Source organism: Ursus arctos, unplaced genomic scaffold (assembly GCF_023065955.2).
Source record: "Ursus arctos isolate Adak ecotype North America unplaced genomic scaffold, UrsArc2.0 scaffold_15, whole genome shotgun sequence".
NCBI classification, from domain to species: Eukaryota; Metazoa; Chordata; class Mammalia; order Carnivora; family Ursidae; genus Ursus; species Ursus arctos.
Genome location: NW_026622819.1, coordinates 56,054,678 through 56,068,622, shown reverse-complemented (window position 1 = coordinate 56,068,622; position 13,945 = coordinate 56,054,678). Strand labels below are relative to the sequence as shown.

At 50.9% G+C, this 13,945-nt stretch overlaps 1 protein-coding gene across 1 annotated transcript in view; it reads left to right on the top strand.

The window, feature by feature from the left end:
- SLIT3 (slit guidance ligand 3) overlaps positions 1 to 13,945 on the top strand; it is a 594,031-nt gene that overhangs the window by 513,089 nt on the left and 66,997 nt on the right. Inside the window, exons 15-18 of the mRNA XM_026510940.4 lie at positions 2,341 to 2,491; positions 3,457 to 3,531; positions 10,409 to 10,552; positions 11,276 to 11,419. Of these exons, the coding sequence (XP_026366725.3) occupies positions 2,341 to 2,491; positions 3,457 to 3,531; positions 10,409 to 10,552; positions 11,276 to 11,419 (514 nt within the window). The remainder of the gene's footprint in view (positions 1 to 2,340; positions 2,492 to 3,456; positions 3,532 to 10,408; positions 10,553 to 11,275; positions 11,420 to 13,945) is intronic.

Sequence of the window (13,945 nt, the reverse complement as noted above, 5' to 3'; positions counted from 1 at the left end):
TTTCAAAGGCATTTGATCAGTGCTCAGGGTTCGTCCACTTTGCAAGGATTCCATTGTAGACAACTTCTGAAGGAAAAGTATATTCATGTGTACAGAGCGTCCCTCCACGCCATCACCGTGTAGAACCACTGGTGGGGAGCAAGAGAGGATTGTCATTTAGCAGGGTTTGCAAAATGAAATTCACCCAGGACTCGGCATGCCGATGTGTCTGGAGGAAGATGGCCCGGGTCAGAGTTATTCAGTGGGACGGACGCTGGCAAGCCAAGGGCAAGAGATTTGCATAATGCATTGGATTAGGAAGCAGCCCAAGTAACTGCGGGGATACGTGCACTGATTTTGCTTGCACAAGCCTGGGGGTGGACGGTGGGATGAAGGAGGGGGGCGGGGAGGGACCAGAGAGGGAAAAGAGACAGGTCCAGGCCTCTGATCCCCTGCCTTCCAGAGAAGGTCTCACTTCAGAATCAGAGACCACCAAGTTCATCTGCAATCAGGGATTAGTGTAGGTTGATAAGGTGAGGGGTAGGAAACCACGAGCGTGGAAAATGGCTACTCCCTGCCTCCCTTAGCCCCCCGCAGGAAAGCGCTGTTCAGTCTACCTCGGCCAAGTTGGACTCTATGACCAGTTCTGGAAAGACTGGGATAAAGGTTTTGTCAAAACGCATCTGCAGGAAAAGCTTAGTATCAGTCACACAGCCCTGGCATCCGCCTACCTGTGTTCGTCCCTGTGTGGTGTACCAACTGACCCAAGGGCCTCAGTCTTCTCATCTATAAAATGGAGTCACAATAATCTCCGAGTGTTGCAAGGATTAAATGGGCTCCCCCATCTGAAGCGTGAAGAATAGTGCCTGGCTCATGGTCCGTGCTCTGTAAAAGTCCGCTATTATCGCTAGCTACATGAATATTTTAGAGGCCTCTGATATGCCAAATGTTCTGCTAGGTTCTGGAAAATAATAGTAGTAGGATCGCAAATATTCGTGCAGCTCTTTTCCCTTCCCCAGAGCCTCTCCACTGCCTCGCTCTTCCTTGCATTTGCACAACCATCCCCGTGAGACGGGCAAGTCCTAGACCCCATTTTCCATGTGGAGGGACCTTGACAAATGCAGTACAGCTAACGCTGCTGTCCCGCTGGTGCCTCACACTGTCCCTAATGCGGGTAAGATCGCCAAGGTCTGCCTCACCGTTTGCAACCCCGTGATGCTCCCGTTCTCCGAAACATTTCAGGACCACTCCCATACGGGACAGCTGATGTGCTAGCAGCACCCGGCTCACGCACTGGACAAACATGGACCACGCCTGTGTTTTGTACCTAGCACGGCGCTAATGACACGCTGACCCCCGTCAACTAGCTGGGGAGAACCAGGGCTTCCCCAGCGACCGCCGCTGTGATTGCTGGGCTCACGAGGTTGGCCCGGGTGCCCAGGGATCGTTTCTAAGCGGTAAAGCAGCACCCAGGGCATCTCCCGAGACGTCACGTGTTGCTCATCTTGCTGTTACTCTGCAACCTCAGGAGAGACTTGATGTCAACAAAATAAATCTTAGTGCCAGCCACTTTTAGCTCATCAGAACTGGCCTTTCACCATAGCTAAACCGAGCTTATTCGCAAAGAGCGGGCAGAACATTTGGACCCTCACGAGAGTTGTGCTTGTCTTGACAGTTTTTAAATGTTAATGTATTGCTATTATTGGTTTTAAAGAGGATTATCAGGCAACCCTGGGCGAAATTCCCAAGCATTTAGGTCCGTGGATTCCAATTCTCCAGGTCCCCAGCCCTCGTTATTGTCTTCCCCGTGCTGAAGCCTGGTGTCAGTGGTCGCTGACCACCATATGCTGGGTCTCCTTTGTTGTTTCGTTACCTGCTTGAGGAGAACTGAGTTTGTGACCCTCTTCCCTGACCTCATCCCCGCCCTGACACAGCTCCCATCAAAACACCACTGAAATCTCATGGATTTTCATGAACATTTAGAGGGTCCACTGATGGGCATCATGGACTAAGTACTCTCCACCCCAAACCGTAGCCCGAATTCTGTACACATGCACCTAGAGCATTTCTCTGAGGAGAATGTAACTTTGCATCAGCTTCTCGAAAAGGCCTATGGCCCACCAAAGCTTAAGAGCCTACAGAGCTTGAGCCTGGTTTCCCGAGGACTCAAATGATGAATGACAAAGACCAGGTGGAAAGTGGGAGGCAGGGGCGGGGAGGGCACCAGCAAGGTGGCCGCAAATGAAATCGGGGCTGTGTCTGTCCCTGGGCCCCCCACGGGTCTCCCCGCCCCACGCCCCGCGACCTTGGCCCAGGCCGGGAGCCCCAGTGATGCTGACTGCCGTCTTTGGCCCTGCCCAGGCTCAGAGGATTACCGCAGCAGGTTCAGCAGTGCCTGCTTCATGGACCTCGTGTGCCCTGAGAGCTGCCGCTGTGAGGGTACCATCGTGGACTGCTCCAACCAGAAGCTGGCCCGCATCCCAAGCCACCTCCCCGAATACGTCACTGACCTGTAAGTACTACCTACGCAGCTGCACGCACCCAGTCACCCCGAGCCAGCCGGAGCAGGGTCTCTGGGAGGCAGCCCCTCCCGGCTCAGTCATACGGATGCTCCTTGGCTGGCCTCCACGTCCTCAGCGGAGAATATAGACACCTAGGCATCCCTCCCCACCTCCCACTGCCGGGAGCAGCTTCCTCAAAAATAAAAACCATTAATCCATTCTACAGATATTTTCTGAACACCCCCCGTGAGCCAGGCGCTGCCCGCTAGGCCCACCAGCTTCCACGGTGCACAAAGCAGACAGTCCTTCCAGGTCCTTATGAAGCTTGCTCTACAACAGAAAGATGGTTAGTAAATAATGGCCAAAGTCGAGAAAACACTAGAATGATGAGATATATCTGTAGACTATATATAGTCTCCAATGATGCATGCTAACAAAAGGGTGTGCTGGCTTGTCCAGGAGAAGAAGAGCTAAAGAGCTCCCGCCTGGTAGGGGTGAGGGCGTGACCTGTGCAGCACGGACAGACCTACGTGTGACTCCGGTCTTTATTTTCCTCTCATCGGGCCAATTGCTTCTCAGACCGCAGTGTCCGATTCTTAGCTGTAAAGTGGAGGGGATGGTACCTACCTCCTAGGGCTTTGAGATCAAGCAAGAGAATGGAAGCACGGAATCCGTCCTGACTCATGCACGGACTGAGCCCTGCATAAATGACGGTGGTCTTCATTATTAGTGGTGTTCATGTTAGCGTTCTCTTTGCCTTTACATATTGTGGTAGCACGTGGCCAGGCACAGCCTTCTGGGCCCTCGTGCCCTCCCTGAGTTTTCCCTGGCTCCACTGACCTTAGCTGAATGTGAGGGCCAGGTGGCAACTCAGCTCAGGCCGTGGGGGAGCTGGGGAGGGTCCCATGGAGGGCGGCGGAGGAGGCGCCCCCATCCCCGGCTAACCCACCACCTCATTGGCTTGTTTCCCATGTAGGCGACTGAACGACAATGAGATATCTGTTCTCGAGGCCACTGGTATCTTCAAGAAGTTGCCCAACCTGCGGAAAATGTAAGTCAGCCTCGGGCACTTGGCAGCAGCCTCCAGGCCCTGGCCAGGGTCTGTGCTAGAGACTAGAGCGAATGCCAGGGCATCGGCGGCTCCCTCACCCTCTGCCCCAACCCCTCCTAGCCTCTGCCCCTACTACCGGCGTGTATCTGGAAGCAGAACAGTAAGGCACAGCCATACAAAGATAGACCAAAATGAAACTTCACTGTTTGGGTTGTTTTTTTTTAATGAAGATGTTATTTATTTGAGAGAGAGCAAGAGCGAGCACAAGCAGGGGAGGGGGGGAGAGGCAGAGGCTGAAGGAGAAGCAGACTCCCCGCTGAGCAGGGAGCCTGACGTGGGGCTCGACCCCAGGACCCTGAGATCCTGACCTGAGTCATGAAGGCAGGTGCTTAACCGACTGAGCCACGCAGGTGCCCCAAACTTCACTGCTTTTAAACTGCCAAGTACCGTGCAGAGCGTGCACTCGGCACCAGCCCAACCCTCACGCAGGTGCCCTCTGCTTGTCCTGACCCTCCACACCCAGCGTCTACCGCAAGGGGTGGCAAGAGGAACTCAGGTGAGGACCAGCAATGGGACACAGGAATCTAGGGTACGTGTCACTTAGACTTTTACAAGGTAACAATAAAAGTTCTGTTTTTAGACGGCCTCTACAGGCTCCTGTGTCGGTGAGGCACATTAGAGCGGAAATGGTAGATGTCTTGCACACTGGGTTTCAGTCTAGGTGTCCCCGGGCCTGACCAGAGCCTGACCTTAGGCAAAGGGCCCACGTGCTTCCATTGGCTTCTCCAGTGCCAACGCTGCCTGTCCTCATAACCCTCTCCCTGACTCCGAGTTTGGGCCAAACAAGAATACTGTGGCTGAGCTAAGGGAGCATTTGTCCTGGTCCAGAGGCCTCATTCCCTGCCTCGTGCACATTATCTCGTGTAATCCTTGGACACTGCCTGGTGCTGGCCTCACACTCCCCTTCATGTGGTGAGGAAGACGGCAGGGCTTCTCTAAGACCACACAGCCGATGACTTGGGTTCATCCGTAATCACACCAGTGTGCAGTTCATCCTGCTTCCACTCATCTTCCCTTCCCGAGAGCCCTCACAGAGGTACCAGCACGGACAGGGGCTCTCCACCCTCCGACTCCCTTCTCCTCGGCCCCTCTCCCTGCTCCCATCCCAGACTCCACGCCTCCTGGCCTCAGAGTGGGGTTTGCCTCTGGAACAAAGGAAATACAGTCAAGCCTCATTCTTCACAAATCCCATATTTGCTAATTGACTTATTCGCTGAAACTTCTTTGTAATCTCAAAATCAGTATTCACAGTGCTTTCATGCTCATTTGTAGACACGGACAAAACAGCAGAAAATTTGAGTCGTCCCGCAGGCCTGTTCTCAGCTGATACCGAACAAGGCCGTGCTCTGATTTCTTGTTTTAGCTCTCAGACTGTAAACAAGTGTCCTTTTCACAGTATGTTTGGGACCACATCTATTTTGCATGTTTATGCATTTTGGTGATTTTGCTGTTTAAATGGCCCCGATGCATAGTGCTGCTGGGCTGTCTAGCCTTCCGAAGCACAAGAAGGCTGCGATGTGCCTCATGGAGAAAACACGTGCGTTACATAGCTTTGTTTAGACACGAGTAATGGTGCTACAGGCTGTGAGTGCCATGGGAATAAATCAACCACATATATTAAATAAGATGTCTTTAAACAGAAACACACATCGGACAAGGTTATGTATTGATCAGCTGATAAAAATGTGACCAGAGGCTCGCAGGAACCTAACCCTGTGTTTCTCCTAGGAGCCGTGGTTCGGCATTTCCTAATTCAGTTTTCCCCATGACTTTGTAGACCATAACTACCGTGAATAATGAGAACTGACTGTAAACCTTTATTTTTGGTCATGTTCTCCACTCTTCCACCCATCAGTCCCCTGCAGACAAGAAGGAGAAAGACCTTCCCCTGCCCTGTGCTGCACCTCCCTCTCTCCCTGCCCATAGCCACCACCTTGCCCATGGCCTCAGTGACTGCTCTGTAACCGGGAGCAGGAGAGAGCACTCTGAAGGGACAGAGGAGAGAGGGACACACATGGGTCCTGGTGAGGATTGTGGCCGTCTGTGTGGTCAAGCTTCAGAAACCGATCATAGACATCACCCATCACCTGCAAGGAAATGTCCTAATTCAATCCTGAGAAATGCATATTGTTTTAAACCTCAAAACAGAAAGTTCCATGTGTATGGAGAGAAGGCAGGTATTAAAATGAGTCAGGCTGGCCAAGCACATACCTGCATAGTAAGCAGGATGAAGTAGTCCTTGCTTCCGTAGAGAGACGTTACCCCCCGTGAAAGGTGAAACTCACATACTTCGAGTCTCTCTCTCATCCTCCCCCTCGTGACAGGGACAGGAGAATAGAGAGCCGTTTCTGTGCACCAAGAAAAACAACACAGACCCAGTGATAAGTGACCACCAACTCCCAGCCTCAGCATCCAAGCCACAAGAGAGTGGTGGGGACTGTGGCAAAACACACCCAGTTCTCGCGAAAGAGGTGAAGGTCGCCGGGTTTGTCCCAGCGTTTGCTGTGCTAGAGTGAAGGTCTGGGCTGCCGAACGTTCCCTGCAGCAGCTGGAAATCCAGGGTGCAGGCAAAGAGCAGACCCACATTTGTTCTGAGTTCAGCTCTATCCCCCTCCTGCTGTGGGACCCTAGGAATGTCCTTAGCAGTGTTGAGCCTTCGTTACGTGGTTTGGATTGGTAGAGAGAAATAAGGCTGACGAGGTCGATGAAACACATGCCGCTGATTGTGGGCCTGGGATGAAAACGTGCTGGAAGACAGAGGAGCACATCTGGGTTGAGTGACCCAGGGTAGCTAGTTATATATTTAAAACAGGATTTGCAGGTTCAGATACTTTCAGGATCCAGAGAGTAGCACAGATGTGGAAAGGAGTTTGGTGCATGGTGATAATTAATAATAATAATAATAATAATAATAATAATAATAATAATAGCTAGTCACTAACGGTTGCTAGACACGTCAGTCCGTGCCAGACCGTACTGATATTAATTCATGTAATTCTCACCAAGAAAAACAAAAAGCTTTGAGATTGTTTCATTTTACAAATAAGGAAGCTGAAACACAGAGAGTTAAGTAAGTTATCCGAGATTAAAGATCAAGCCGCAGAGCCGGGAGTGGTAGCCGTGCAGATCCGCTGGGGAACGCACGCACGATCTGAAGGCAGTAATTGCACGTGTGTGTACATGTATGTGTGCAGTAATTCACATTCGTAGTACTAGCCAACCGAGCAAATGACCCGAGGGAGCAGATCTGGTCCCAAAGGCCACCAGCTACAACCACTTATTTAAAAGAACTTGATGGCTGCTCTTATTGTTAAGTAAAGGGTCTTACCTGGGACCCATCACTGTCCCTACACCCCCATAGAAGTGGTGGGCCAACTGGATCAGGGTAAGGTTAAAGTGTCTAAATCTGCTAAGCTTCCTCAAGGACTGTGAAGTCAGGGCCCTGAGGTTATGCTCTTGACTTTACCCTGACCGGGCGCAGGGGCCGAGGAGGGTGAGCATGAAGCCAGGTGTTGAAACTCTACTGTGCCTTTACCTGTCCTGTTGGAATAATGAGATCTCCAGGAGTATCACATGTACTGAGGGACGCCCTCCCCCACAAAATGTATGAGCCATTCCCCGAAAGGATTATTAGTACTATGGTAACTTGGGGCAACTTTTCAAATGACGTCACATTCAGACTGTGGCCATGACCTCTCCCAGGCAGACGTCTAGGTTAATTCCTACACTGAAGGAGGATCTCAGGCACAGGCTGAAACCTGGCAGCCCTCTAACCAAAATCAGTATACACGGGCAAATTTGTTTGCGGTAGTTGTGTTTTTAGTAAGAATTAGTTGCCCACTTTGAAAAATCAGGAGTGTTCACGGAAAAAAAAAAAAATCCAAATTTCTGACATCTTTTTGAAAATCAGAAGGTCTGGCAAAATGGGGCCAAATGGCTCCAGTTAAGCTGAAGCAAGGAGGAGCTGCCCCCCTTAAATAGGCCATGTGCTTTTTTGGTCACTGGGCTTGTGGACTGTGCTATCCCCCCAGACCTGCTTCCTGAATTAAGTCACCAGCCTGGACCCTGTGGACGTTTGAGCTTGCAACCCCAGCTTGAAATAGAATTTCCACCTCGGGGAGGGAGAGGTTCATAAAAAGGGTAGACAGGACCTTCCTGACCTGGCAGCATGCCAGAGTGCTTGCTCCATGATGACCCAGTATCCTCCGTTTCTAGAACAAAATCCACTTAGCTCTCTCCCCATTACATTTTCATCTGGGACGGGGCTTTAAACAGGATCGCAGATGCCTCCCTGTTGCCAGAGTGCCTGGGCTGTCTTACAAGCCATGAGCGAGAAGAAGCCCAGGCTTGCCTCCTCAGACTCAGGCTTTCCAGGGGAAGCCAGACAAATCCCCAGCCTCGTTGTTTCTTGGGACAGCCAGCAGCCAGCAGAGGCAGCGGGGGACACACACGGGGTTTGTCGTGGCGCTGCCCCTCTGAACTGCCCCCTGAGCCTGCGTGGGAGCTTCCACGGCTGGGCCCTTTCGAGTGTAAGACCCTATCCTCATCAGAGTCAAAGCCAGGATGAAGCCATATTCCTTCAGGTGCGTCTGTAGAGACAAAAATAGAGAGAGGCCTCCTGAATGGTCCTGGTTTCATATTTTGGGGTTCCTGGGATCTGGGGCATCTTCAGGAAGATAGCGCTCTGAGAGTAAGACAGAGCTTCTACAAAAGCCCGATGCCCTCGTTTTGCGTGGAGTGCTTACACCAAGCTGCCCGGAGTTTTGAGCAACGCTTTGATGAATGGAGAGACAGCCTCAGCCTGGTCTTCTGGAAAATTCTATCCCCTCCTTTTTTGCTCTCCTTATGCTTTCCATTCTCCCAGCCTGAGGAAATCCAGTTCACAAACCTTACAGTAATGTGATGTTAATTTTGCTCATTTGAAGAAACAGATGTCAGGAAATGGGAGCCCTCCCCCTTCATGGCTGCTTTAACTCATCTTCATTGCCCACGCGGTGTACTTTAATTCCCCAAGGAGCCTAACTCTCTCGAGCAAAATCCTGCTCCTCCGGCATTCATATGAGTTATAGCTACTGGGAGAGCCTTTATCTCTCCTCCCGCGTCTAATTTGGGGGTAATTTGCAGTCTCCCCTGTGCATTACCTTCATTCCTGGGTTATCCCAGACCAGGACTACCAGGATTTATTAAAAAAAACAAAAACAAAAAACAAAAAAAAAACGGGTGAGTTTAAGGAGAGCCAGCAAGGGTGGGGGGCAGAAATCCAGTGAGAGAGTCTCCCAACTCTCTCAGACCTTGGGGGAAGGATGCTGAGCAGTATTGCTCCTGTTTCCTTGGCAGGACAGAATGGGGAGGAGAGCAGGGACATGACAGGAGTGCTGAGGGTGCAGACGAGGCACACAGGTGTGGGCACTGCCATGCCTTGCAGGCCCAGGCCCTACCTGGGAAGGAGGCAACAAGCTGGCATCGAGCCCATGGGTGCCTGGTTCCATTGTTGCTCTGAGCCAGTTGCTGAGGGAAGCTTCACCCCCTGGGTTGCCATGGGTCAGCCCAGAGCTGCGCCAGGCGGGTGCATGAGAGAAGCAAAAGCACCAGGGGTTCAGTGTGGTGCTCCAGGACCTGGCGCCGCACCCTCACCTCTCTTCTTCCCAGCAGTACAATGGGCCAGCCTGTCCATCTCTGGTGAGCCCTGGGGCCTAACATCCTCAGTGTGCTTAGAGGGTTAGCAGGCTCCGTCTACACCTGCAGGTTTCGCCGTTCGCAGAACACCATTCCCTGTGCAAGGCACGGACAGGCTCTTTGCTCGGGAGACTGGATACTTCCCCCAGTTTGTATAAACACCACCACTTTCCACTCCATCCATCCTGCCTGGGGTGCATTTCAGGACTGACCGTTTGGGTGGTCCACGGAGGCTTCCTGCCAAGGAGCGCCCTGGAGAACTCACAGCACCGGTGGCCCTGCAGGAGCTCTCGGGAGGCCTGGCGTGTCGTCATCAGGCACCACGAGGGAAAGGCCTTCTTGGAACTCGGGCAGAATCAGAAAGGGTGACCCGCAAGGCCTGGTAGGACCTAGCTGTTAGAAAATGCAATATCCCAAGCCCTGAATTCTGCAAAGTAGTAACAGAAGGGTGTGAGTGTCCACACCACCAAAGGAACATTGACTTAGGAAAGTGGCAGCTCACCGGAGGACTTCTGATGCCCAGAAAGCCTGACCTCAATCCCAGTTCTAGCAGCTGTGTGACTCTGGGCAAGTTAAAGTCTTTGAGCCTCAGTCACCTCATCCATAAAATGAGACGACGATACTACACGTCATGCTCTTCTGATCGGCATTGTTTTAAGGCTTCGATGTGATTCTGTGGGCCAGACCCCTCATGTGGAATTTAATGCATAAGTGCTCAGAAAGTAGTCACTAGAACGTGTCCGTTCATACCAAGGGTCTCAACGGTCGAGCTGGAGGCTCTACAAACGGCCCACTCCCGCAGAGGGCATGTTTTATATTTTTCTCCGGCCGTCCCTGAGAAGCACTGCTTGGGGAGAATCTCTGTTGAAGGGAGAAAAGCAGTTTGAGAATCGCCATTTTACATGTGCCCGTACCTGGGGCTCAGAAATAAGGATCACCCTGAAAAGACGTCAGGCTGCATGTGGCCCCAACCGTGAGGGACTGAGGTCCCTGCTCCACAGCCACAGGTGCTGAAGACCAAACATCAGGGAGCCCCTCCATCCTGTCCTTGGTCTAGGGGCACCGGAGAGTCCCCCCCCCCCGGCTGCAGGGCTCATGATTCCCTGTCTGTATCCTGACCCACTCTGTCCCCTCCTTCTAGAAACCTGAGTAACAATAAGATCAAGGAGGTGAGAGAGGGTGCCTTCGATGGAGCGGCCAGCGTGCAAGAGCTGATGCTGACCGGGAACCAGCTGGAAACGCTGCATGGACGCATGTTCCGGGGCCTCAGCAGCCTCAAGACCCTGTGAGTGCCTGGAGCCTGGGCCAAGGCCTGCGAGGAGGTGGGACGGCAGGGCCATCAGACGGGGATTACGAAGGCTGGCAGGCAGCTCCTGAGCCTGGGTCCTGTCCTGACAAGCTGAGTGCCTTCCTTCCTGGAGCCAGAGAGGTGCTAGGCATTTCCCAGCGCTCGATGGGAAAGAACTTAGCATGCTCAGCACCCCCGGCACACACACTGAAAGGTACTTGCCCCAAGGTGTACACGTAGCTATATTGATGCTGGAAATGTGCTGAGAGAGGCACACACACGTACCCGCTTAGACGTAGACACATGTACATAAAAATGACACACAGGCAGCATGCAGATAAGCACATACACACACAAGCACACACACGAGCTGACGGCCCACAGCCACGTCTCCACTCTCCTCTGTCCTCCTGGAAATATCCATGCAGACACTGACCGCCACACAGTATTCACGCGTACCCACAGGCACCCCTGACGCCCGTGTTTCCTGGACGTAAAGGCTGCGCAGACAAGAGTGTACACACACGTTCAGAGGTAGCCGCGGTGGGCCCCACACCCTGCTGTCCGAGAACAAACCTCAGCAGCACGACTGGTCCGGGCCTGGAGTTGGCAAAAGCATCCCACCTACACACACACACACACACGTGCACACGCCCTGTGGCTATGTGGTGGGGAGACAATCACACCTGTGCTCTCTCATCCCCACCCCTCTCCTTGCAGGATGCTGAGGAGTAACCTGATCAACTGTGTGAGCAATGACACGTTTGCTGGCCTGAGTTCAGTGAGGCTGCTCTCCCTCTATGACAATCGGATCACCACCATCACCCCTGGAGCCTTCACCACCCTTGTCTCCCTGTCTACCATGTAAGTCCTCCTGGGCCACTGCACACTGACTCTGGGCTCCTCCCCTGCACACCTCTCCCCTGGCAGCTCCCTACTATGTTTGGCCAAGGTCACCTACCCATCTGTCAACTTAATAACCATTTGCTGGGCTCCCTCCATGTGTCAGGCACCATCTAGGTGCTAAGGATTCACAGAACAGTCCCTCCTTCCTGCAGCTCACAGCATAGTGAATTACCGCAGAAGGGAGGTCCACAGTGATATGAAAGCCCAACATAGGCTTGGTCAGAGAACACTGGAGCTGTGTTCTGGAAGGTGAGTGGGAGTTAGCTTGTTCAAGAAAGTAGGAAGTGCATTTCTGTCTATCGGAAGAACATGTGCAAAGGCCCTGTGGTGAGTTTTTGCAGAGCAGATGGGCGAAACTGAGCAAAGTCCAACGTGGTCATAACACATAGTAAGCAAGGATGAGGTCTAAGGCAAGGCAGGAGGGAGGCCAGGGCCAGCCTATAGGCCTGCCATGGACTATTTTAGTCTTCATCCAAAACATGTCAGGAAGCCACTGAAGGTTTTTTTTTTTTTTTTTTTTTTTTTTAAAGATTTTATTTATTTATGTGACAGAGAGACAGCCAGCGAGAGAGGGAACACAGCAGGGGGAGTGGGAGAGGAAGAAGCAGGCTCATAGCGGAAGAGCCTGATGTGGGACTCGATCCCGGATCACCAGGATCACGCCCTGAGCCGAAGGCAGACGCTTTAACGACTGCGCTACCCAGGCGCCCCATGCCACTGAAGGTTTTAAGCAGACCAGTGACATGATCCCACAGAGGGTTTTAAATGATGTCACTGGCCGCTTAAATACGTGTGTCAGAACCAGAATTAGAACCTGGCCTTCTGGACACCTAAATGAGCGCTCCTGCGCAGATAATTCAGTGTATTGGTAAGGGAGGCTTTAGAGTAGTAAAGTGATGGGCTCTTGAGCAAATTTCCTGGGTTCAAACCCTGGCTTTACCTCTTATTAGCTGTGTGACCTTGGAAGTTACTTCATCTCTCCATGTTTCAATTGTTCCTTCTTTATAATCCATCTCATAGGATTGTTATGAGGATTGAATCCATTAATATTTATAAAACGCACAGGAGGGGCCTGAGATACAGAAAGTACTCAACACACGTTAGCCTTTATGATTGCACATAATACTTCCACGTGGCTCCGTTAACCTTAGTTGCTGGTCCATTCTTCTCTCTTCCTTCCCCAATGACTCTTTGTGTTTTTTTGTTTTGTTTTGTTTTGAATAATAATTTTTTATTATATTATGTTAGTCACCATACAGTACATCCCCAGTTTTTGACGTAAAGTTCCATTATTCATTATTTGCGTATAACACCCAGTGCTACATGCAATGTGTGTCCTCCTTACTACGCATCACCGGCCTATCCCAATCCCCCACCCCCTCCCCTCTGAAGCCCTCAGTTTGTTTCCCAGAGTCCATAGTCTCTCATGGTTCATTCCCCCTTCTGTTTACCCCTCTTCATTCTTTCCTTCCTTCTCCTACCGATCTCCCTGCTATGTCTTATGTTCCATAAATGAGTGAAACCATATGATAATTGTCTTCCTCTGCTTGACTTATTTCACTTAGCATTATCTCCTCCAGTCCCGTCCATGTTGCTGCAAATGTTGAGAAATTGTTCTTTCTGATGGCTGAGTAATATTCCATTGTATATATGGACCACAAATTTTTAATCCAGTCATCTGTTGAAGGGCATCTCGGCTCCTTCCACGATTTAGCTATTGTGGACAATGCTGCTATGAATATTGGGGTGCATATGGCCCTTCTCTTCACTACATCTGTATCTTTGGGGTAAATAGCCAGTAGTGCAATGGCTGGGTCATAGGGTAGCTCAATTTTTAACTTTTTAAGGGACCTCCATACTGTGTCCCAGAGTGGCTGTACCAACTTGCATTCCCACCAACAATGTAGGAGGGATCCCCTTTCTCCACATCCTCTCCAACAATTGTTGTTTCCTGCCCTGCCCATTTTTGCCATTCTAACTGGCGTAAGGTGGTATCTTAGTGTGGTTTTGATTTGAATGTCCCTTATGGCTAATGATTTTGAACATTTTTTTCATGTGTCAGCCATTTGTATGTCTTCATTGGAAAACTGTCTATTCATATCTTCTGCCCATTTTTTTATTTGATTATTTGTTTCTTGTGTATTGAGTTTGAGAAATTCTTTGTAGATCTTGGATACTAGTCTTTTATCTGTAGTGTCATTTGCAAATATCTTCTCCCATTCCGTGGGCTGCCTCTTGGTTTTTTTTACTGTTTCCTTGGCCGTGCAGAAGCTTTTTATCTTGATGAAGTCCCACAAGTTCATTTTTTCTTTTGTTTCTCTTGCCTTTGGAGATGTGTCATGAAAAAAGTTGCTGTGGCCGATGTCAGAGAGGTTACAACCTATGTTCTCCTCTATGATTTTGATGGATTCCTGTCTCACATCAAGGCTTTCATCCATTTGGAGTTTATCTTTGTGTATGGTGTGAGAGAGTGACTCTTTGGAA